Source organism: Rhamphochromis longiceps, linkage group LG6, assembly GCF_057381845.1.
Source record: "Rhamphochromis longiceps isolate RC_006_pf linkage group LG6, R_longiceps_female_GT1.1, whole genome shotgun sequence".
Classification (NCBI taxonomy): Eukaryota; Metazoa; Chordata; class Actinopteri; order Cichliformes; family Cichlidae; genus Rhamphochromis; species Rhamphochromis longiceps.
The window spans coordinates 23503298-23529720 of NC_140562.1; the positions used below are offsets into that span (position 1 = coordinate 23503298).

At 38.7% G+C, this 26423-nt stretch overlaps 1 protein-coding gene across 2 annotated transcripts; it reads right to left on the bottom strand.

Moving 5' to 3' along the window:
• Positions 1-77: 77 nt before the first annotated feature.
• usp53b (ubiquitin specific peptidase 53b) lies at positions 78-25722 on the bottom strand. Of its 2 annotated transcripts, none has more exons than XM_085409807.1 (17): positions 25367-25722; positions 24216-24405; positions 23513-23673; positions 23312-23404; positions 23035-23169; positions 22607-22720; positions 22298-22380; positions 19030-19135; positions 17715-17861; positions 17265-17414; positions 16995-17163; positions 9538-9660; positions 8674-9397; positions 6244-6305; positions 4922-5000; positions 3332-4152; positions 78-3185 (listed from the first exon to the last, which is right to left on the bottom strand). In XM_085409807.1, exons 2-17 carry the CDS (start codon positions 24307-24309, stop codon positions 3109-3111), a joined length of 3138 nt encoding a protein of 1045 aa, XP_085265933.1. In that variant the 5' UTR covers positions 24310-24405; positions 25367-25722; the 3' UTR covers positions 78-3108. The 2 variants fall into 2 exon arrangements, with proteins under 2 accessions (XP_085265933.1, XP_085265932.1); XM_085409806.1 differs by having other exon boundaries at positions 3311-4152.
• Positions 25723-26423: the final 701 nt, after the last annotated feature.

Here is a 26423-nt window from a genome sequence, read left to right on the forward strand (position 1 = left end):
TTCTGTGGAAGCTCATGCAAAGTTAAACACACACACACACAAACACACGGTCAAGTGGCTAATTTAGTAGTGATACAATAATTGAAACTTTATTCAACAATGAATAAAAATAAATATATATTATCTACAAAAATATAAAGTGTAGACAGGTTTCACATGTTTCTTTAAACTGACATGAAGCATTTACTGTAATGTCAATAAATCAACTCAGCAGACCAAATGCACAGGACCAAAACCAAGCAGACGGCAGGATTCAGGGAGGCATCCCGAGGCTACTTATCAGGCATCGTCATCTTATAACTTCTTATAACTGATAAGATCAGTGACATGATAAGATCATGCAGAAAGCTTTCTTTTGTTTTGTGGTTTTACAGCGTAATTAGGTTGCTCCACTGTACGGGTAGCCCGAAATAAAAGAAACAGATCGATGCAATGCCAACTGTGACTTTAAGTGACACAGGAGAAAACCAGTCTCATCAAGCAGGCCTCGAGAGCAAATTCAAACTTTAACTGAAGACTACAAACTGTGAATGCAAGACATAATCGTATTTGCACAATTGGATTAAGTACTGTTAGTTTAACAGAGGGAATAGTTTTTGAACTGCTGAGTTTGCTGCCTGCAGCTGTGATTGTTACATCGAAGCCTGAAGGAGCCACTAAGAACCCCAATCCAACCTATAAATAACATTTTCACATACAGGAGTGTCAAATACGTCACCGGTAGCATTGCCTGCTCCAAATTTAATCGCAACATCGTCTATTTCCCTTCATTCATCATTTTTATTCTCTAAATGTGGTTCACCAACAAAGAACAAAACAACAACAAAAAATGAATTCACTGAAAGTGTCAAGGCACTGTTGATACAACTGAAGACACAATGTTCAGAATGTAAAATTAAACTTGTGAGGAAAAGAGAAGAGTTTTTTAAGATGAAGGAAAAAAAAACAAACCCACAATCATTATGAAGAAAAAACACTTCACATGTGAATCAACGTTAAGGTAATCTGGTTATTATTCGTGGACTGAGCTTCAGTTTATCGGTAATTTAGTTATTAGTTACTTTTTCCATTAAATATATAGGAAGTCTTCAAAAAATAGCAGGGATTTATAATTACTACAGCACAATCAAGTTGTTTAAAGGCAGTCTAGTGTATATCATCGTGTACTGTATCAGTGAGCGATAGACTGGACTGCCTGTGAAGTCCAAGTCTTGTTTTTCTTATATTTAAACAGTGTAAGTAAACCATGACAAATACAAGTAGAAACACCCAAAAAAACGAAATGACCAACACAAATTTCAAATGTCTGTCGGGTCAAACACGGCATACATACACAGCTAAATGTGTTCAGTAGGAGTAAATACCTGGACAAAGGTTGATGTGATAAAAATGTAAGGTGAAAAAAAATATGTGTATATGGCATGATGGTTATAAAGAGACTTGGCAATCTAGTGAGTTGAAAAAAATATATATATATTGAGATTTGAAAAATGTGCATATAAAAAAAAAAGGATCTAAAAACACCAAAACCTGCTCTTAAAGTAATTATTTTTTAAAGTGAATGCATAGTATGCCTCTGACAGTTTGTTTTCCAACACATTGTTTGCATTATACATTTAGATTCAAAAATGTAAGCATAACATAATATTATGTATTCTAGTGTGAGCAAGAGAACATTCAAGTGTTTAAAAGGTTACAAATTGCTATTTGATGACTTTGTTTTATTACAATTGAATAAAATCAAACAGAATGTTATGTTTGCTGGAGTCAGTCCAGGATTATCATGCTCATGCTCAGGCTGTACAAACAGCTAGTATGACTCTGTAAAGGCCACATGCAGGTTTCAGAATATTAGTCTTACTATGAACAAGGATACTTGTGTGTTATGTTAAGTAGTATGGTTAATAGTTATGTCAGTTATATCAATTACATTGGCATTATTATGAAAATACCTGGAAATACAGACCTGCATTTAAATCTGCCTACTTTAAGAGGAAGACTGGGGAAAAATGGTTTTGACATCACTGGGAATTACAAAAAAAAGGTTACAAGAATCAGCACTGAAGACAAGAAAACACAAAAAGGTTGCACGACTGTGTATGGCGGTTACTAAATAGCCTGAAGGCTGCCCTGTGACATTGCCAATAAAACCAACCAATAAAACAAGTTACACATTTTTTTTCAAGGATGACATAAAATTGACCTTTACTGGGGGTGGTTTTCTCAAGTAAATGAACAATCGATCATCTTTTCCAGTACACTTTTTTTCTTTTTTTTACATCAAAAGACTGACTGGTATGGGGCAGCCCACAGTCATTCATTAACAGAATAATGTTGTAAAATAACTGATAACTGATAACACTTAGAACACCTCAGTAAATAAACAAGACTCACTGTTACGGTGTCTGTCCTCTGGTGACCTAAAGCCTCCAAAATGTGCATAAAACTCGTAAGGTGCTCAGAAATCATGAATACTTTTCCGATCTTACTCCTTTGACAGGGGTAATTAGATTAACTGCCTTTAACCTGCTATCGATGAGGCCAACCTTTGATGTTATTATGTTGTGTAGAATGACATCATAATCAGATAATGTATCTTTAGCATATCTTTTCATGATAGCATGCTCTTATTTGTGATCACACTCAATTCTTTTACCATACAGACCACAGCACATCATCTGTGATTCACCTTAATCTCTTTTGCCTTACCCTAAATATATTTGTATAGTTTAATTTCTGCAGCACTAGTGCACAAATAAAATATGTGCACTAAAATACAAATATTTTAAAACAGACATACGGTGATAAAAAAGAACGATCTAACCCTAAAAAAACTTCTTAGTGCAAACTGAAAACAGGGTTTTGTTGAAACGAAATCTTCGTGCAGCAACGCTACAAAACAAATGAAGATACACGTGAACGTTGATAATCCGTCAAGTCATACACAACAGCATTTAGAAATAGGTTTTATTTATGTGACAGGCTTGCATAAATAAGTTCGTCTCGGTTTGGAGGTGCCGTGGCTTCCTGACATATTTCCATTCTGTAAACTCTTTGGCATCCAGTTAATACTGCCCATCCATGTAAACAAAACTTACCAAGTTACACTCATAAAAAACCACGTTCATCCAGTCCTTTGGCTGTCACTGGGTTCCATTTTGCAGTGGGTTTATTGCTATTATGGCCTGTGAAGGAAAAAAAAAGAGTTTCCTTTAAAAAAAAACCTTGTTTTTACAACAGTCACGTGTCACTGACACAGCAACAAAGAAAACAATACGATATTGTCATTTTGTCCTTTCCAGTAACTTACTGGTTTTGTTTGGAGGCTTACTTGTTTCCGGTCTGGCTTTTGGCACATCTTGTGAATGTGTATCACTGTTATCTCTCCGCTCACTTGCAACCGTTGTCCGTGGCACCGTGGCAGAGAGGACAAGAGGCCTCTGGTTGTGGTACTTGAGACGGTATGTTTCCGTCATGCAGTTATCCACATTGAAGTATGTTGTCAGAGAAACCTCTTGAGCAGGCACTGCCTGTTCCATCCTGCATCCAGCTGCTCTTTCCTCGCTTTCACACGATGATGGGGTACTCCTTTCTGGGTCAGACCCTGACTTGGAGCTTGCATCTGAGAAGGTTCGGAGGCCCGACATGTCGGGCTTTCTGTGAGGACTGACGTAAGATGTAGACGAAAGACGAGGACTTGATGGAAAAGGTTCTTGGAGCATCCTGGGACGAAACACTGGGTGGCCTGTTTCCCCTTGGTGAGGAGTCCGTTGGCTGGGTCGAAGGTGAGGCAACCCTGTTGTACCAAGCTGACGCTGGCTGTTCAGTTGAAGAGGTTCTGCCGTCACATTGCTGGGAGGGTGGTATGGCAGGCTTATATGGGGACACTGAGAATCAGAGGCTGTGGCCTCACTGTTACTGGAGAGGTAAGTGCTTTCTCTATCCTCTGACTCAGAGAGAGCAAGATCATCAGAGCTGTTCCATTCTGAGCTGCTGGTTTTTGTAATGTGCCTCAGGTTTGTACTTTCTCCAGTGTGCCCTCTACAGTTTGTCATCTCCTGCTGCTCACTCTGCCTGCTGTCCGAGCCAGACGAGATCCTCTCAGAAGACCCTGCTTTTCTGGAGGTACTAGACGTGTACTTTGATTTCCGTCTACAGAAAAAGAGGAAATTAATTAAGATGTAAAAACTTAAAATTCATGTATATTGTCTTAAAGCATTTTGCTATATATTATTGCTATATTACATTTCAGTGTAATAACTTGGATTTATGCAAAACAACACATTTTGGGGTGCAAACTGAAGCAGCGCAAGTTTCCGACAACTTTTCAAACATCCAAGATCTACAACTTGCTGGCTGGCCTAATCACCGTAATCCAAACTACTCTGACATGTCACATGTATTTTTTTAAAGATATATTATACAACTGTACTTTTTCTCAGGTATCACTGATTTTCAATGAATGAAATGTCCAGAAATGTTCAGGAAGGAAGCTCAGCATCTGGTCTGGTTTGCTTTTTTTGTCAGCTGAAGTTTGGGGAGGAGAAACTAAAGTTTCCATGACAGCAGTGCTACAAAAATCTCTTCTAGTAGTTATGCACACATCTATTTTTGATGTGGAGGGCATTGATTGTAGGAACATAACAAGTTTCCAGAGGTAAACTGAGTTTTAGAATCACAGTGTTGACTTTCTGGCTCCATCCTTTAGGTCTCCTCTTCCATTTCATTTAGCTCTCTGTCTGTGTTCTCAGTTTATACTAATTATGCGATTTGTTAATTTATCCAATATGACCCATTACACACTATAACCACAGTGCAAGTCATCCCTATATATACAGGTGGATTAAGTCCATCAACTTGAACTATTTTTTAAAAACTAAAGCCATTTTTATGTAATTCAAGAGAAACAACAAGAAACAACCTCGAACATGGACTGCTCTTTTGATGTGAATGTGAAACTTGATCATGGTTCTTTCCCTGAGGTTTGGGTTGATGTTTGCCTATAAAACAAAACAAAACAAAAAAACAGGATCAAAACAAAGCAGTAAACTGAATAAAACAGGAAACATCCAAAAAAGATAAATCCATCTTTTTATAAGGTTTATTATTACTATTATTACACAAGAAGAGCAAAACAAATAGTAAGACATGGAAAATCACAGGCTAATCAAAAGTCTAAACTAAGAAGGCAGCTGGGAGAAAATCATCTGTCTGACATCAAGGCTGTTGCCCTCTCAGGACACAAGGTGGCAGCAGCAGCAAGTTAATCTCACAAGACTTTCACACAGCTGGATGAATCAGTCAGCAAGCTCCCTCCATGCACCAGCGCAGCAAGAGGCAGTGTGGTGCTGAATTCCTTCCCTTTAAAAATAGATGTGTTATTTTTTTCTTCGCTGTTGCCCTGGAGAGGTCCATGCAAGGATAAAAGCTCTAGCTGTTGGTTGGAAACACTGGCTCTGAATGCACATAGCCTTGATTAAGTATTGAGTGCAGCACACTCCTAAGTACAGCATGCAACAGAAAGATATTTATGACAATGCCGGCAGCTACGTCCAGCTGTGCTATCTGAACAAGCTTTGTGGGATTATCATCAGATTAATGCCTGTGCAGGACTGACTGGGTGAAGAGGTTAAATAAGCCAGTCCAAACTCAACATAGCCTATACAAGACAGGTTGAAGAAGATAGAACTTTATTAATCCCTCGGGTGGGTTCCTCTGGGAAATTCGGTTAAAGAAAGAAAGAAAGAAAGAAAGATGAACTTTTGAAAGATCTAATCTAAGTTTCTTTTTTCCTTGTAAATCTTTTCATGTAAGTATTGCAAATATTTTAAAACATATAACTGAGACCAAAGTCCTGTTTCAAACGTCACATTATATTACTTTAATTTTTTTTTTTTTTACATGTTATCCTTTTTTTGCTTCTTTTATGGCAAAATCTACATTTAAAACATCCACATCGTGTTTTTAAAGCAGATATGACTTTGTTTGTGGAGGGATAATTACATCCACCCACAACGTATGTTTCCATGCATACCTGTTATATAAAGTGGACTTGTTACATAGAATAAGGCTGTTACATACAAGTACATGCATGTTAACATTTTACCAAAAACTGAAAATTACTAATAGCAGGTTACAATTACGCACTGCGCTGTGGTTACTTCACACACTACATTTATTACCAGCTAATTATTTTACTGTGCCACGAAAACCTCAGGAAGCCTATAAAATCGTGGAACTTACCATTGTGTGGAGGTGAGGACATTATACTAGATTTTGCATCGCCTCCTTTTTGGTGCTGCTGGCTGAAAATAAAAGACAGCAACTGAGTGTGTTTCCAAGTTTAATACAGAGCCAGCATAAAAAAAACCCTGAAGCATCAAACTTTTACTCTTTTTCTGGCAATAAATACTGCACATCAATCCAGATAATACCAGTAGTATGGCAGCACCAAAGACATATTCAAGGTCTACTGAGACTCTAATGACTAGAATTGACTTTAGATGGAATTGACTGTATAACAGTTGTTTTGAATCTTGTCTAGTTGACCCAATATATTGTCGAGCCTGTAAAAACGTATGATTGCTTTTAATTCTTACATTACATTCAAACTTTCATGTAGTTCTCTAGCTATACCATATATTGTTCAACAAAATGACAAAAATGTGCATAAAAAGGCTGAAAACAGTAGTAGTCCATGGTACTCTTTCATTTAAAGTATTTTTATTTTCAAAAGACATCTAAGGTAAATAACCAACCACTGAAAATATCTATCGTTATTACCAAGTTAAAACTGATTATTAATTGCTACATTCCTTCAGACCATTACAAAAATAATGCTTTGATGAGTACCATCATCAATAACATTCATGATATTTCAAGGATACCTTTGTAATATGATAGTGACTAAATGCAGTACTCAATAGGCTGTAAAAAAATGCAGTTTTTATTAAATAATTATTATTCCTAAAGGTGCTTATTATATTATGAATCCTCCCTAAAATGTACCTGTGTGTATCGGTACTCTCTGTTTATAAACCATACTCACTGACAAAGACTTACAAACTGCAAATTGAACAATTATGGAGAAATTTTATTAAATTTTTCATAATATTAATTTACAAAAAACAGATGATTTCCTACCTTAAATACCTTTTACTCAATATAATTACATACTTAAATACAAGTTTTTTAATAGTTTGCTTTTACTTGCATGAGGCACGTTCATATTTTAATATCTCCGTGTACAGACTGCAAATTTAGAGAGCATTTACACATGCATTTCTTTTTAAACTTTAAAGTCCTTTTTAACCATTCAATTTTGGGTTGAATGTGACCTTTAAACAATCAATATTCATGTCAAATAAAGTCATTAACTGATGGGTGATTTGGAGCCTTGGTGAACACAAACAAATTTAGGACCAAATTCTCACAGTGTGACTGCTTCTCCACACACACACAAAACAACCAATCAAAACATACTGAGTAATGAAAAGTGCCATCTGAACAAGATTTAGACTGAAAACCACTCAAATATGGCTTTCAGTGATTAATAATTCCTTGTTAAATATACAGCCAAAACTGTTTTATAGCTTCCAGGTCTGCTTATGTATTGTAGATATATGTGCATTTCTGTGTCTGCTGCTGGCGTCCTCCACACACTCACCCTTTAAAGTGTACATGGGAATAGAGTATTAAAATAAACCTCCCTTTTTTAGCTTCTGGGAAACTTTTATAAATATAAAATGTCAGAGAATAAAAAAATAATGGAAAAATATCCTGTGTCCTATCAAAGGTTTTTAAGGTGTCCCTTTTATAATTATGGCGCTCACTGTGGATCCAAATGGATTTAGCCAGACCTACTCCAGCTGGACTCAGTCCAGGTACACTGCAGTGAGCGGAGTCCATCTCAGTCTATGGAGAAAAAGCTTTTTTGTCCACAACACAAAACGTGACCAGTGGATAAGTGGAAAAAATTAGCAAGTGGCAGAATATATCCAGCTCTCTTAAAATAACCATAGTCGCAAAAGGAAAACAAGAGTGCGCGTGACTATGAAACTAAAATGTGCAGAGCAGCATTTTTAAAACACATAAGCTAAAAAGATGGACAACACAAGTTTGTTTGTTTTTTTCTGTTTACATTGTAACGCAAATAGAAATGCTAGTTATTGTCATTGACAAGAACTTGACATATTCTCAACATGTTTATTAATGAAGGTTTTTATCCATAGTGTATTAATGCCATGGTAACGAGCTGAATCAAGAAGAAATTGTCTTCTTAGATTCACACATAGTACACATTTCACAGTGCAGGATGAGTCATAAACCTCTTTTGGTTTTCCAGGAAAAGATAGGCCTTAAAATACATTTTGAACATATACAAAACTATTTTTTGTCATTGTTAACACAGGCTTATTGGTGCTTTTAGAAAAAGATATCTGAAAATGTGATTTCTGGGCCAAAGTGTTCTGGGTCATCAAAATGTCCTTTTGTCACATGTACTATTTTAATGAGAAAATTCATAACAAAAGATTCACTTAAATCTTACTCTATTTCTAGAGATCTTATGATGTTGCCTATTAAATAAACTATTTATGAACACAGCATGCTGGCGATTTGCCGCAGGTAAAATTAAAATGACAGTATCTGTCATAGTCATCAGCTGAGTCTTACCTTTGCAGCGGTACCTCCGCTGTTGATCTCTGGTCTTTAACAGCAAAGCCATCGACCCCAGGAGAATCAGGATTGGTGGAGCCACTGCTGAGTCTATCACTGCTCTCATAGCCAGACTCTGTCCTTTGAATGGTCCAGGTATCACTACGTAGAAGAGTCTTTGGGCCCCCCTTTAGTTTGCTGCCCCTCTGGTAATTTGCTCGGCTTTCTGACTCTACAGAGCTGTGGCTCTCAGTCTCAAGCCGCTGCTCGTCCTCATAAATTGTCATTAAACATTTCTGTTTCCGATCCTCTCTGGTTCGGACATATTCCCGCTCGCGATCTCGGTTTTGTTCTGGGTGCACCCTCTCGTGTGATGGAGGCTTACTACACCGCGGGCTGTCATGTTGCTGCTGACGCCGCTGCTCTAGTTCATTCAATACCGTGTCCACATTTAACACCTCCCGAATAGGTCTCCAAGTACACTTAGACTTATTGCGACTTCCTCCACTCCCACCTTTTTCCCATTGGTCATGGGTGCCATCCTGGTCATTGTGACCTGGGAAATTATTAGTTTTCCGACTATGTCCACCACTCTGTGCACTAAAGGACTGTCCATGTGGCTCCTGAGATCCTCTGCTTGAATGGTTTGACGGCTTCTCATTACGTGGATAGCTTTTTGATTTTTCCACAGGAGGCCCTGGACCATTCTCTGGTGGAGATGAAGGTCTTGCATGCGTCATATCTAAGAACAGTGAACACAGATTATTTGCAGAATATCACATGTAGAGCCCATGCAGTCTGCAAATTTGTCTTTCTCCTCCCAGATTTACACTGCTACCCTTATAACTAGAGAACATGTGCTATATGCACACAGCCCTCTACCTTTGTTTTGTGATGGTTCAGTTCTTCGATGACCTCTGTCTTTTTTTGATGTTTCACCTGGCCTCTGCAAATTCTCCATGAAAGTTTCCTGAAATTTGTTAGGACTGCCAAGAGGATGTTTTACTGTTGGGGAAAATAAATTAATCAAATGACAGGACTGTGGTTTCTCTACAACACAGAAATTATACTGTTTTTGACAAAGAATTTGGAATATTTCTGGCTCTCGAACAACTAAATGAGTGCTAAATATTTACTTTGAGCCATAAACTACCTTTAGCAGGGTTAGTTCCCATGGCCCAAATTTAAGAAAAGAAAGAAAGAAAGAAATAACAAGTAAAATGAAAAACTCTAAAGATTTGTATATATTTTAACTCAAGACTACAGTCTATACAAAAGACATTATTGTGCTTTTGACCAACATTATGCATGACATAACCACAACTCTCCAGCATCACAAATATTTTGGCAAAGAGACAATAAGAGCACACACTCAAATGTGCATTCTAACTTTGAGTAATGTACTCTATCTTTTTATTTCTGCCAGGACGCTGGGGATGTAGCCAGTGGCCAGTGACTACAGATGTTTCTCATTTGACATCATGGTCACATTGATCGAACGTCCATATTGGTTGTAAAACAACCACCGACAGCGGGAGAAAAGTGTAAATCCCGGAACTGGTTAGCAAGTGGTTTCTGGATTTTGTCGGCTATTACTAGGTGAAACTGGTCGCAAGAGAGTGCTGCTTGTCAGTGGTTTGATTGTTACCAAATGGCTACAGTCGCCTGTGGAAAATGTCTGCATTGTCTGCAAGCACTCACAATCTACTAATCTACTGCAGTCTACATGTTCCAGAAGATGCAACATTGATTTTGAAAGCAAATGTTTCAATACAGCTCGAAGAGTAGCCGGGGAACATCTGCCGGTGTGTCAGTGTGCTCAATGCAAACTATGGGTAACCAAAGCAATCTTAAAGAGGTTTTTGCCAATTACTCAGGAAATACACATGGTTGCTAGGACCAGTTTTTAGGCCTGCATGATTTAGCCCTCTGGGCTATTCACTTAATCTATGATCGTCATCATGACTGTCACATGTCCAAAGTGGGCAGACAAGTCAACATGACGTAGTTAGCAGTCATGAATCTCACAAAACCTCAATATCATTTTTTGATCCATAAGATGTGAAATCCTGTGCAAACACTTATTCAACAGCAATTGGAAACTTTGTCTGGTTAAGCAAAAACTGGTTGCCTTGTGGTCTTGTTACACCCTGAATCTCATGATAAGACAGCAGTGTTAATCTGTTTGCAAAATTAGTGGCTGTAAATTCATCCATGGGCTATGATTTACTCTTAGAGTGACTCCTTTTGCATTTTTTCCTGTGCCATATACTTATAAGAATTAGTTATGAATCAAGTAAACGGTATTGCATGAGAAAATGTTAGAAGGGCTACTTTCATTATTAAATCATAGTCCATATAAAGTACACAGTAGATGCACCATTCTGCCGTTGCTTCTTGCCAACGGGGAAAGAGACAAAACAAGGAACATATGCTGCATCATTAACTTTGGTAAAATACACAATTGCTGCCATGGCTGCCCACCCTGTGGTGTTTCTTTGCCTTTTGTAGCAAACGGGTCACTGTGAGAAACAGTGCTGATGTGAACTGTGAACATCTGGCTTTTTAATGACCATGATCACCTTCCACTGTCTTTTACTTTTGTAACTCAGCTCTTCTCTTAGTTACTTTGCTTTTTGCAGCACTGTCTCTTTCTTTGTATGTGTACTGCGCTTTAAGCAGAGGTTTCATTTTTACTTTTTAAAAAGTAAAAACGGAGAAGCTGCATTCAGCTTTTATGCTCCTTATATCTGGAACAAACTCCCAGAAAGCCTCAGATCAGCTGAAACACTCAGTTTATTTAAATCCAGGTTGAAGACTCACCTATTCTCAGCTGCATTTGAATAAAGCACCAAATCCACACTTTTAAGCTTAAACTTCAAAACTTACATTTTAACTACTGATTTTATCTATTGCTCTGATTTTATCTGTTTTGATTTTACATACTGTTTTGTTTGTTTGTTTGTTTGTTTGTTTGTTATTTAGTTTGTTTGTTTGTTTGCTTGTTTTAATCAATTTTAAATCATGCTTTTTATTTGTTTTTGTTTCTAATGTCTCTGTAAAGCACTTTGAACCACCTTGTTGTTGAATAGTGCTATACAAATAAACTTGCCTTGCCTTGCCTTTTATTATAAGATCTACATTAAAACATAATACAATTATTACACTACAAATATTTATATGGCAGTGAAGGAAATATTGTGAGGATTATCTGAAACATGAGGTGAAATATTGCATAATGCTGTGTGTATGCAAAGCTGGATGTTACAAAAGTGGTGAGTAAGAGCAGTGAGTAAACTGTCATATACTGTTCATGCAGCCCAATGTTGGCATTGAAGGACATCGACTGTTCCAAGCATACTAAACAGTATATGCAGCAAAGTGCTGTTTAATTTAATAAAGCAAATTTTATCTTGTGTCTTGAAATGATAGAGCAAATTTGTAACGAAAGCATTAAACCACAAAACATTTCTTGGTTTGCTGCTTTAGTTTGAATGAGCATAAAGTACTGTACAGGACTGAAAACTCACTCCTAAAAACTGCACATCAAATTAACAGGACAACAGGCAAAATATGATTACATTCAATGAAAGGATAATAAATAAAAAACTGAGCCATCTGAGTGTGAAGCAAATGCATCAACGACTTACTTTGAATGTCATAAAAACAAAAATCCTGTCCCATGCCAAAGTATCTGGGCTCCACATTAAAGCAAAACAATCCATCTAAACAGGAAAGGTGCCATTGCCAAAACCCCAAGCTTAGAAATTAATGGAGGCAAATGTCAGAAATGTCCAGGGGAGGAGTGAGAACTGTGGAGCAGGGGCATGAGTGCGTTTGGCCACAGGAGCGGGGATTAGGGAGCAAGGCGTGGGTGGTAATCTGCGTGCAACAGAGGCATCATCCTCATGTCAAGTTCAAGCCAGCACATAGAGGACAATCTTTCCGCCTGAGGTTTAACGGCATCACCCTGACGGAAACCATAACTGTAATTTGTGATTGACTGAAATCACCACTGTCATACTATTGTCATACTGTTAAATTTTACCTGATGATACTTTCACAAAGACAATTCAAATGCTGAAACAGACTGGGCTTTTTGGAAAAGAAATTACTAGACAAATTGGAATGGATCAGCATTCTGATCCCTATCATGCTCTCTTATGTCGCAGCTTCATTTCACTTTAAGTTCCCGGACAAGCCAAGGATAATCTCTGTGATTGCAGCCTGGTGGACACTAAACCCTATTGTTGCACAAAACTCATTGTGTAAGTGTAAGGTTTGCTTAGATAAATCATACGCACACAGTAAAAAACACACAGTACTTTTTTAATCTAAGCTAACAGAGAGAGCACACTGCATCTTACTCTGAAAAGAACACTGAGCCCAACATTATGTAACTAAAGCAAAATTCAAAGAAACAAAATTCCTTTAGCTGGCTAAAATTATTATGTATTACTATGTCAGAGGATTATTTTACTCCTTGCTGTATGTCCAGGTAGCTTTTAGAACGCTAATGTTAGCTGTCTGTTAGCAAGCTACTGCAGTTACCGTAGTTAAGGCATTTGTAAATGTAATAACATGAATCATTGTTTTTTTTTAAATAATCCAGGGTCCACTATTATAGAGTTACATATGTGTTACCTTACTTTAAAAAAATAGCCTCACACTGGCATTTGAATATCACTGATAAAATACATGATGCTAAAATATACACAGATCACATCAAGTGTCAGGATCCCACAATTTTTCTATTCTTTCTCCTCTTGTTTATACAAAAAAAACTGTGCATCCCACTCCACAGCATGTATTAGGCACTTATTACATTAATCAGATAGAGTTGATATGGAGGCATCTTTACACAATCAGAAGTCAGAGCCATGAATTGTTGTCTCCTGTGTGAGTGGGAATTAACTTCACTCTATGCTATATGAGAGAACATTTGAGTTTGTGAATGTGTGCGCACATGTGTGAAATTTCACATACCCCATTTTATAGTGTGAAGAATCAGTTAAGACTCATCCAGATATTAGCTGCCTAATATTACCTCATTCTTTTCACACTAGTGTTTCAGTAAAACCACCATTCCTTTTTGGAAAGTTTGTATGTCCAATCTGAAGTCACAAAAAGTTTTATGGTCATTTATCATGAATCTCCTGTGCTTTACTAGATTGAGATCTGGTGACTGTGGAGGCCATTTGAGTATAGTGAACTTAATTTACTGTTCAAGAAGCCAGTTTTCAGTGATTTGAGCTTTGGGACATGGAATGTAGCGGAGGTAGCCATAAGAGGATGGGTACAGTGATGGGTACATTTGGTGCTAAGGGGTCCAAAAAGTGTGCCACATAATATCCCCTACACTATTACACCACCACAATGATGGTTCACTGCTTTCATGTCATTTACATCAAATTCTGAGCCTACCATCTGAATGTTGCAGCCAAAATCAAGACTCGTTAGATCAGGCAAAATGTCCAATTTTGGTGAGTCTGCGCAAACTGAACCCTTGAGCTCCTGTTCTTAGATTTTTAGATACTTTTCTGCCTTGGATGAAATTTGTGATTATTTCATCGACTAATGTCTTCCTGTTAGCTTGAAACAGTCCTCTGACCTCTGGTATCAACAGGGCAATTTGTCCCACAGAAGTGCTGCTCACTGTGAATTTTCTTTTATTTGTCTTTTTATGTAAACAGCAGTTTTGCACTTGAGGAAGTAAAACATAAACATTTAATGCTTTGAATAATTACAGGTAGTAATCAGGACTTAACTGTAGATTATCCCTAATCTGACTCGGGGTAGGCCATTATTTAATCTCATGGATTTATTGACAGTATTTGCCAACAATCCAATAATCATTAATACATTATTTACTTTCTCAAGTTAGTAAATGCAGGATAACTGATTTTTGGCATTAATGTATAACCAAACGATCTTGATGTAGAAAAATGAAGGAATGAACAGAAAGTAGGTCTATACTATTCAAACCATAAATACAAGCATTTCTGAGGCAGAGTTGAACATGTTTAGAGTGGGAAAATATATTTCACAGTAAAAAGACATCACACCTGATATATATTGTGGATTATCGCCTTTATATATATGTGTGTATATATTAAATATACGCATATATATATATATATATATATATATATATATATATATATATATATATATATATATATATATATATATATATATATGAGAAGTTATCTTTTGTCTCATCCTGGACTGTGGTGCTGACACTCACCAGTCCCCGGCCCCCTTCCTTCCGCTTAGCGTACAGCCTCAGGGTGCTGGACTTGGGGTGAAACCCTCCATACATGGTAAGGAGCTTTCTTGTCTTTATGTCAGTGGCTTCTATCTCCTCCTTTGGCCAACTTATTATACCAGCTGGGTACCTGATAACGGGGAGGGCGTACGTGTTGATAGCCCGGATCTTGTTCTTACAGTTCAGCTGACTCCACAGGACTTGCCTGACCCTCTGCAGGTACTTGGTGGTTGCAGCTTTCCTAGCTGCCTCTTCATGGTTCCCATTCGCCTGCGGGATCCCCAGGTACTTGTAACTGTTTTGCGCCTCTGGTATTCTTGCCAATTCCTTTCTGTGTCCCGCTCATGTATTGACCCATGTGCCTGTTCATCTTAGCCGATATGATGCCTGACAGGAGCTTCCATGTAGTACTGAGGCAGGTTATTGGTCGGTAGTTGGAGGGGACCGGTCCCTTCTTGGGGTCCTTGGGGATCAGGACCGTCCGACCTTCGGTTAGCCATTCTCTCTCGTCAACTAGCAGCTGGTTCATTTGTGCTGCCAGACGCTCGTGGAGTGCAGTCAGCTTCTTCAGCCAGTAGGCGTGAACCATGTTGTGGCCTGGTCCAACTCTTCATACTAGAGACCCTTGCTTGGATGTCTGCCACTGTGATGGTTACTGGACCCTGTTCAGGGAGGTTGCTATGGTCTGCCCTCAGATCCACTAGCCACTGAGCATTGCCGTTATGGGTTGCGTCCTTCTCCCATATGCTCTTCCAGTATTGCTCCGTCTCCAGCCTTGGTGGTGCTGTTCTCTTATTGTTCCCTTGCCACTGAGAGTACACCTTTGCTGGTTCTGTGGAGAAAAGCTGGTTTATTCTCCTGCCTTCTATCTCTCTGGTGTACCTCCTTAAGCGGCTGGCCAAGGCTGTGAGTCTTTGCTTGGCAGTTTCCAAGGCCTCAGGTATGGACAGCTTGCTGTATTTTTTATGCACCTTCTTTGTCGCACCTTTCTCCAACTCAGTTAGTTGGCTAACCTCCCTCCGTACTACTTTGATCTTGCCCTCTAGCCTCCTTCTCCATGGAGGGTACTGCTCCTTGTGGCTGTTCAACTTATAGACTGCTGCCGTATTGTAGATCAGCTTATGATGGCCCCAACTGACTGAGTGCTCAGTGAATACCTCAGGCAGCAAAAACCCAAGAAAGAGGAGGGAGACGAGGAACCATCATGGAAGGACAGGCCCCTGCACGGTATGTACCACCGGCAGATAGAGAAGGTGGCTGATATCCAGAAATCCTACCAGTGGCTGGACAAAGCTGGACTGAAAGACAGCACAGAGGCACTAATCATGGCAGCACAAGAACAAGCTCTGAGTACAAGATCCATTGAGGCTGGGGTCTATCACACCAAGCAAGACCCCAGGTGCAGGCTGTGTAAAGATGCCCCAGAGACAATCCACCACATAACATCAGGGTGCAAGATGCTAGCAGGCAAGGCATACATGGAACGCCATAACCAAGTGACCGGCATAGTGTACAGGAACATCTGTGCCGAGTATGGCCTGGAAGTCCCGAGGTCAAAATGGGAGATGCCCCCAAGGGTGGTGGAGAATGACCGAGCTAAGATCTTGTGGGACTTCCAGATACAGACGGACAAAATGGTGGTGGCTAACCAACCGGACATAGTGGTGGTAGACAAACAGAAGAAGACGGCCGTAGTGATCGATGTAGCGGTTCCGAATGACAGCAATATCAGGAAGAAGGAACACGAGAAGCTGGAGAAATACCAAGGGCTCAGAGAAGAGCTCGAGAAGATGTGGAGGGTGAAGGTAACGGTGGTCCCCGTGGTAATCGGAGCACTAGGTGCGGTGACTCCCAAGCTAGGCGAGTGGCTCCAGCAGATCCCGGGAACAACATCGGAGATCTCTGTCCAGAAGAGCACAGTCCTGGGAACAGCTAAGATACTGCGCAGGACCCTCAAGCTCCCAGGCCTCTGGTAGAGGACCCGAGCTTGAAGCATAAACCGCCTGCAGGGGTGAGCTGGGTGTTTTGTTTTGTTTTTTGAGAAGTTATAATAAGTGGAAGGCTGTCTTACCGTTCATGTCACCGTTTACTTGGGCTTTGTAGCGGGGACACATGGTGGTCTGCCTTGGTGCATCTTCATTAGATACAGGACTTCCCTCGGGGTTGGTGTAAAATAAAAGAAGCGGCTGGAAATGTCCTCTAATACATTTAGAAGCAACATCTTTCCATTTGGACCCAATCTGAAAAAAAGGTGAAAATAACTGAGTTAGAGCATGTAACACAGTAGTAGGTAATACACTTTTGAAAAGGGGTAAGGCGGATTAATGGCAGACATCCTAACCTCTTTCACAGTAGCATCGTCGAAAAACATCCACTTTGAAGATTTGGTGTGATAGGCAAAAGCTGAGTAATGTTTACTCGCAAAACAGATCATCCCCACCAGATGTAGCTCACTCCGTTTAGCATTTTCATCAGTGACTCGGTTGAAAAGCTGAAAGAGATCAAATTGAAGTTTGATGGTTTTGTGCCAGATTCTAAATCCTATGAAAATATCAGTTATTTGTGTGACTTCCGTGGCCAGTTTAAAGATTACAGCATGCTGACCTTCATATATATGATATTAAATGATAAAATTGACAAATATCTTTCGATATGTACATTTGTAACAAGTCTTTTAACACACTGGACAAAAGTGCAAAAAGTACAATGTTTTTTATCTATAATAATCTAATGGAATTCCATTTGTTATCAGGTTACTGGTGACTCAATTCAGCCTTTCACTTGGTCTTACCCCACACAGGTTCAAACGGGGGCTAAGGGACTTAATAACATCATCTGTAAGATCAGACTGCTCGGCGTCCCATACAAATCCAATCGTCACAATCTCTGGACAGTTCATTAGGACGCGACGGATCTTGATGCTCTGACCACAGTTACTCTGCATAACAAATAATGCATTTAAGGATAAAAACAACTGGGCATAGCAATTTTTAATTGTCCAGTAAAGTCCAGTAAAACTATATAATCTTTCTATTTGAAAAAAAAAATTATGTTTGCCTTTAAGTTATGCAGTAATGGGAAATGTGCCTTTCTAATGGGCTACTAGTTTAGGCAAATATGCTGTCTTTTCTAACTCTGAGAAAAACCCACTCTGTTGGATGTTTTGTAATTAGTTTTTTAGTGATAAAGTTGTTTATAAAACACTTTACCGAATTTGCAAAATACTTTAAAACAACAACCAATAAAAACAAAGAAGCAGACACTGGTAAGGAAAATGGCAAAGTTCTTCACTCAAAGTAATAAAGGCATTAAATAAACAAGACAACAATGAATAAACAAGACGCACAATAAAACAATGAAATGACCGTGTGTAAATAAAACACTTACAATGTGGTTGAAAGTTTTGAATTGTTTTACAATTTGATTGAGGCTAGCTGTTCTGCTTATATAACTCTCACTGAACCAATCTCACTGTTGGAAACACAGATTTAAAAAAAGCAAACGTGAACTTTTCTTACTAACTTCTTTTAAGCAAATTTCCCCAAATGTCAGAGTCATAGGTTGTGTCTTTTTGAGGTATAAACAAAAAGATGAAATAAACTGAAAGGAAATTAAAGTGACTTAAATATCATCATCAGAATATTGCAAAGGCATAAAGCAGCCAGAGAGCATGGGAAGAGTACGGGTTTAAGGGAACACAGCACTGTGCCTTAACTGATGCACACTGAAAAGAAGACAGCGGTAGCAAATACAGATGAGAGAAAAACAGTGGATAAGCCCTTACCGCTATTTATATCCTAACACTAGTCTGGCATCGTCTCCTTCCGGTCGCTTCAAGTGCAGTGTCGCAGCAGAAAGCACAGAGTGTACTCTGCACAGTTGCAACAGTCATTTTTGTGTCCATTTTAAAGTATCATACTAACTGTTAAACTGAATGCCTAAATTATTCATTTATAGCTGCGTCAAACAAATCAGCATTTGCTAAAGGTTAAATTCAGACAGATGTTCTTACTAAATAGCAAAACAGGGAAAAGGTAGTGAGCCACCGATTTTCTAAGAAATATTACCAGAGGAAAAGGAAAAGTGACAGCAAATATGGAACATACCGGGCAGCTTCGGAGGTCACCTGTGTTGTTTGCTGCCTGCAGCAACTCTCCAAACATGTCTGACCTTAGCCGCTCGCTCTTCCCCAACATGCGATCAACCTGTTGGCTGGGTGCAAAAACAGAAAATGCATCAACTAATATTTTGTTCCCATTCGATGTGTAACATTAAAAAAAAGTGTGAATCAAAAAATATGATCCAAACAATAAATCTGATATAAATTTAAGCAGATAATAATAATAATTTATGCTATTTATTATTGAGGTTGTGCATTTTTATTATTTTTTGTCTTTGTAAGGTAGAGTGTGCAAAGCCCAGGAAACACCTACTGATAAAATCCAATAATAATAACAGACTACAGCTAAAAATCCCCGCTGGACACCTTTAAAGAAATATAAAAACACTTTTCCATTAAAAAACTGTGCAAACTGTGCAATTATTTAGCAGGTAACAAAGCATCTAATACATCTCTGAAAGAGTAATTGACTCTGCAAACAATTCAAAAATTCACAAATCCTGCATGAATGTACACACATCTCATACTTACATAGAGTAGAAAGAGAATGTAAAAATATCTTTCCATTAAACTGTTTATGAAGGTGTTTTGTTTTTTAACACACAAAGTGAAGGTTAAATATACAAAGGAAATCACAATAGCAACCATAGTAGGTGACACTGGACTGGACTGGAAAATGTTGAGGTCGTTACGATATTGGAATTTCAAACTTCATAGCAATAGCCAGCAAAATACTGGATACCACTTTTTTACCATTAAAAAGAAATACAAAATTAATCAATGACAACACTATTCTTAGGTTGTCTGAAACAGGACAAAAATATATGAGGATAAAAATTACAGATATTTTAAGACTTTCGTTGGTAGTGCAAAAAAGGAAAAAACATATTTTTAAATTGTCTGAAGTAGTGCTGTGCTTCAGGTGACGGCACTATATACTGCTGATCAGGGGGGCTTTGTAAGGTAGGCTGCCAATGTTTCTATGTAACTGATGTAGACTTCTCTCAGTTTCAAATTGTGATTTTTTGTCAAATTCGTTTTTAGTGTTATCCTGATAATTAAGGTTGCCTATTAATAATAAACATAGGCAGGACTGATAAGGTTCGCTTCCTCGCTCCCACATGAATATTGCTGTTTTATCTTTAACCACAGCCGCTAGCTGCTGCCTTAGTGGTTATTGGGGGATTGCTAATAGTTAAACAGCTAACATTAATGTGTACGTTGGTTAAGTTAACAGTTATGATAACTGTTTAATATTTAATGTTGTTGAAATGGGAGCTTCACCAACCTCTGAAAGTGAGTAAAGCAAATATGGATCAAGACATATTCAGTTTTGTTATCATTAGTATATTAGTACTGATTTTAGACAAGATCAGTCACTACTAAACATTTTTTATCTTTATGGTACAACAGTTTGTAGTGGCCAGCATTAGAGTTGTGGCCACTAGGTGTATATATTCATTCACTAGGTGTATATAATTAGCAGGGTGTTATTTAGCATCCATTTTGGGGTTCTTAAGAAACAAAAAGATTAACACAGAAAATTTCAAACAGGGATAAACTGATTGTAAAAATTCTTGGGCAATGTTTGAAATTTAGCTAATATCAAGTTAATGCAGATGTCGATATCTATACGTTTTTATGCACTTATTCCCCCATTGGTGGAAAAGAAGCAAATTCATTTTCTAAACAACTATTACTTTAATAAATAACAATTTTAAGCCGTTCAGCTTTTCACCTCACTATCTTTTAAAATTAATGTGGCAATATGAGTGAGCAAAGCTGTTCAACCTTTATTGCTATATGTCTTCTATCCATCACGTTTTGTTCCATAATGATTTAAAAGCACAAAAACATTTATAATCTATTAATTTCAATTTAATAACGCTAGCTTGGAAATAAATGAATCCAAATGGTAAATGGCCTGCATTTGTATAGCGCTTTACTCAGTCCCTAAGGACCCCAAAGCGCTTTACACTACATTCAGTCATTCACCCATTCACACACAGGCAATGGCAAGCTACATTGTAGCCACAGCTGCCCTGGGGCGCACTGACAGAGGCGAGGTTGCCGGACACTGGCGCCATCGGGCCCTCTGACCACCACCAGTAGGCAAACATGGGGTTAGTATCTTGCCCAAGGATATTTGGCATGCAGCCAGGAGGCAGCCTGGGATCGAACCACCGACCTTCTGATTAGTGGCTGACCTGCTCTGCCACCTGAGCTACAGCCAAGTCTAGTCTAGTCTAGTCTTGGAGCATAGCTGAGCCACTGTGTGAGAGCTGAGCAGCGAAAGGAAATTAAGTGAGGAGCCGGCTCTTGCTCAATGGGAGTCGACTCTTCTGATTCACTACAAAGCACTCTCTAAGCACGGCTCTTAGAGCTGATACTTTTGCGCGTGACACGTTATCAAACGTTACGTTGTGTGTCATGGATACTGTTGACTCCAAATCTCCCGAGAGACCAACACAAGACCGAGACCAAAGTACGTCAAGACCAAGACAAGACCAGTCCAAGACCACGTTAAAGTGGTCTCGAGACCGGTCTCAAGACCAGTTTTGAGACATCCAACTCTAGCAAAGACACTATTATTGATTTCTCACATCATTAAGATTGTGTGAAAAATTGATGGAAGTTTGTTTCTGCCACTGAAATGCTTCTTTTTGGCTGTCAAAGTCAAACTTTTTGGTTATTGTCTTTAAATTTCAACTTAATAATTTGAAATTATGGTTAGGTCTGAGACTCACTAATTCAAAATATTGAAAACATATGAAAAAAAATACGTTTCAATTTAGAGATAATACGCTGGATCTCCAAAAGTTGATTCTGTTCATCTGGACATAGCGTTTTGTGGGAGAAACGTTTTGTCACTCATCCAAGTGACTTCTTCAGTCTCAGCTGACTGCAGGTTTCCACAATCTTATAAACAGTACATTTGCATAATGACTGAAACCAGCCCACTGAAGGATAATAATACGCTGGAATTTCTTTTTTGTCAGGTGCAGGTGAAAAAAGTCAGAAACAATCTTGCACATATTTGAACTAAAAATTGTGACTACAATAAACCACAATAGACCTGCTGATAATAACCAGCCTTGGATTTGTAATGTGATGACTTGATTAAAACTAGTAACCACCATAGTTATTTTAGCATTGGTAGTATTTTGACATTTAAATTGGGTTTACTGCTTTGGCCTGATTTTTTTAATTTTTAATCAACCAATATCAATATTTTTTATCAATCGAGTACTTACCATAAAGCAGTAGTGGAGACATAATGTACTAATTCTGTGAATGGGTGTGGGTCTGAAGATGCACCACAACAGCGACACACGAACTGCAAAACAAAGGCTGTGCATTATTCTACTGTTTCAAGTTTACAGTCTAGCGTGTTAGATGCATATTTCTAACAAGCAACCAGCTATATGACTCTTTTTATTATTTCAATTTATTAATTGAAAAAACTGACCAACTTAAAATTATGCCCTTCTTTTGCACAAGACAACGCTATTGTGTAGTTTTTTTTTTAATAACACATAGTGGTTTTTTACAAGATTACTCACTTGTTCATAAAGCATCATTGCAAACTTCTGATGGGTGATGCAGGATTTGGATGAGCATGAATCAGTCGCCGTGTCTGAAACTATGTGTAAATGAATTCGCTCCAAGATGTTCTCCTATTATGTGTGAGAGGAGATACAGAGGCAACGATCAAAACAAAGAACACAGCACAGGTGCGTAATTGTAAACACAAAAGTTGACGCAGTAAATGAGAACCACTGAGTAACACTTCACGTAAGCGTGTATTTAATACTCCTCAAAAACGTAACTATGGTGATCATGTACCAACATTTGTGCAGTCTTTTAATGTTCCTATTTCTTCTTTCTTTTCTTCAGTAACACAGTAATACTCTGTAACACTCAGTTAGTGTGGAAAGGCGAGCTGAAGATTATTTTTGATTGTAAAGCAAAAGGCACGGTGTCAACATACAAAGCACTCAGCAGCATCATCCATCAGCCCAAGCTGGAAGCGTTGCTCATCCTTAAAAGTTTCAGCAAGGGCGTTACGCAAGCTGTCGGAGGGAAGCACCCGCTCTCTGCTCTGCTGAAACTGGCTGAATATACTCTGAAAAAGACATAATTAGTTGCATAATTAATTATTAGTTTGCGATGCAGATATTGCATGTATGATCAGACAAGAATTTAATCCTGGACAAAACTAATTTAAAAAAAAGAAGAATGACTTAATGAATTAACACTAAATGTACCTTTAAAGCGCAAAAAATGCAGGCATCACCGAGACAAAAGTGACCTGAGAGCTGCCTCAGACTTCTCCTGAAAATGTCCAGCTGCCAAAGCACCTGCGGGGGTCCAATCAACCACACACATGTGTTCACACAAGGACATAATCTAAAAAAGAGTGTTAGAGTTACCCAGAAATCTAAACCTATTTAAAACATGGTGCACACCTGAACAGCGCTGTTTAAGAAGCAGCTATTCTGGCCGGGCTCATTCAGCAGGCCTTTGGTGAGTGCGAGGGACAGCATGCTCCCAGGCTGGTAGGATTTCTTCAGGCCTCCTCCAGGTTTTTTGAACATCTTCACCCATGCCATGGAATTATTGCCTGCAGCTAAAGGAAAAGAATAACTTTTTAAATTAGAACTTCCCAAAGTTATTCTCTCTACACAAATCAACTTTTGACTTACTTTTTGTTCTTATTACCAAGTAATGATGCAACTCTAAGCCATACTTTTTAATAGGTAATCAGTAATTAACAAAATACTAGATCAATTTAGCACCATACACATTCTTATCTCCTTATACTTTGTTCATCTGCCTTTGTCCCATGTACTTATAGTTGGTGCTCAGTAGGTTTAAATATAGTATATTATAATAGATATTTTATTTTATTGTATTTTTTGGTGGTGGTGTTATAAATGAAACTTTGAAAAAGAAACAACTAGTGTCAACTCAAAACACACCACCACCCAGATTTCTGTCCATTTAAATGCAGTTGCAGCTAAACTCCAGTATACCTATAGCAATAATATTTATTGCATACTGTAATGGAGGCCCTGCTTGAAAATTCTGTTGATCTTGGATACAGTGTTCATTACATCACTAATGCAAATGACTGATTTGGTCAGACGCCAGATGAATCCTGTGAACTACCTTCTCCAGAGTTGGGGGGAGACTTGCTGCAGTTGGACATGTTGGGATGAGGGAGATAGTGAGTTGGTCTGGCCATGGGCTCCAACCATTTCATCCCCACGCACCTCCTGAGCGGTTTGTGGAAAGCATTGTCAGCCACAAGGCAGCCTCAGCCATGTGCTGCCCAACATTGAATGCTACTGGACAAAGTCTGAGGACCGAGGAGGGGGGGGGAAAGGTGTAATATTTTAAATACTGAGAAAATATTTTATTATGGAATTCTCAAAAACTATGATTGTTTTTAATCTTAAACACGAAATAAAATACAGATATAAGATAAAATAAACAACAATCCAAAGACACTTTCTTGTATCTTACTTATATGATCCGACTTTACTCCTTTCATGTCTCTGGAATAGCTTAATTTCTTATGAATATAGTATGAAATTACAATGAATGGCTACAGAAGGAAAGTAGTAAATAACTCCGTGGTTGTACATTTTAAAAAGACATAACATTTAATTTTAAAGTTACATCCATACATGCATAAAAAAAATCAAAACACAAATAAATGAATCGTGACTTGTGCAAGATCCCTCATTTGCATGTCTATACACAGGCGAATAAGTTATTATTTTAAATAGTATATTATTGGTAAATGCTATTGTAAAAGTGACATAGCCAATATGAAATACATGCTGAAACAACGTTGATTTCAGGACATTAATTTCATCCTGAAGTCAATGTTGGTAACATCAACAGTGTCATCATATATTCTAACGTTTCAGTGGCCACATGTGTTTATTGCAACCCTCTCTGACACCATGTGATGCCTGTATAGGCCTATACGTGTACATAAGCGCCCATCTTTGCTGTCGGGTTCATGAAGAGGGCATACATCCTCCTTTATTGAACGGGATTTGTTGACCTGATCCTTGGTCCTGTGTTTCCCTGCGATAACAACCTACCGACCCTACACCCACCACCCCAATAAATAAATAAATAAATAAAGCTTCGACGTTCCCACAGTAGGAGACACGTTGCCAGTGTTACACAGCCTTACGCTGTAGATTTTACTGTATATGGGAGCAGCTCCCGGTCTGCCACTGTATTATAAATATGCCGCAACTTGCATTCATGCAGTGGGAAAACAAGCGCTCTTCTACACTCACCTTAAAGAGGAGTCGGATATCGGATAGTTGTCTCTCCTCTCCGCTGAAGGCGCAGAGCGGTCCAGCTGTCAACGCAAAAAAAAAAAAAAAAAAAAAAAAAAAAAAAAAAACAATCCACGATTGGTCGGTGAATCCTGCAAATAAAACTGCCCAGAAATGACTGCAGATAGGTCCACGTAACGCACTCTCTGTGCAGCATTCCCAACCCCTCCGACACGCACACGAGCGGCAGCCCGAGCCCCTGCTTCCCTGCTTGATAGCGCACTCAACGCAGGACAGTGTTATTTCACTGGAATTAGTCCCCCCGCCTTTTTTTTTTTTTTGTAAAACGGGGCCGATGATGGCCTGTACCAGAATGTCCGACGCGGATTAGTGATGTTTTGAGACTTGAGAGGTCAAACTCCGCCCCTAGTGTAGCCTCAAGTGCACTGCTGCTGTATTGCAATCTTCAATCCCTGCATGGCAAACTGTGTGCTGGCGGAAGGTCAGACTTCCAACTTGTCATGATGATGATGAGAGAAGACATCACATGACTGCACTGGTTTCATAATCATGCAGCACTGTGGGGACTAACCCCTGCCTGCGCTGTGCAGCACAGGCTCTCATTCAAATAAATTTAAAAAAAAAAGAGTAGCATGTCTTTGCTGCGTTTTATGTCTTTGTTTGGAGTCCAAGTGAAATCCCAAATGCGTAAATATTCCACAAGTGTCTTTTCAAGCAACGCCAGATAAAGGGCTCCGTGCCCGTTCTTATAAAATATAAGCTAGGGGAGAAAACTGCGCCCAATATTGAACATTTTGTCAAGAGGCTTTGGAGAAATTTTAAACCCACAGTCTCTATCTGTGTGAGTGTAATGCTGCAGTAAACAGCACATGCAGTCGCTAAAAAAAATCCGGGCAGATGGAGGGCCTAGCAGGGGAAAAACTGCCCAGCTGAGCAGGTTATAAGTGTACACAGGAAGACTCAAAGAGACTGATGGTGCATGTAAGCTGGAGTCAGCAAAAGTGCCACTAATTGGTTGTGTCTTTCCCACATAGGTTACAGTGCATCTTTCCTG

Bases quoted from the DNA above. Each gene is read 5' to 3' on its own strand.
- usp53b (XM_085409806.1), bottom strand. From the start codon at position 24,309: ATGAAATGGTTGGAGCCCATGGCCAGACCAACTCACTATCTCCCTCAT. The intron at 19,136-22,297 runs GTAAGTACTCGA...TTTTGCACCCAG, and splicing joins GTCTCCACTACTGCTTTATG to CCAACAGGTTGATCGCATGT. The intron at 5,001-6,243 runs GTAAGTTCCACG...TTTGTTTTATAG, and splicing joins GTCCTCACCTCCACACAATG to GCAAACATCAACCCAAACCT.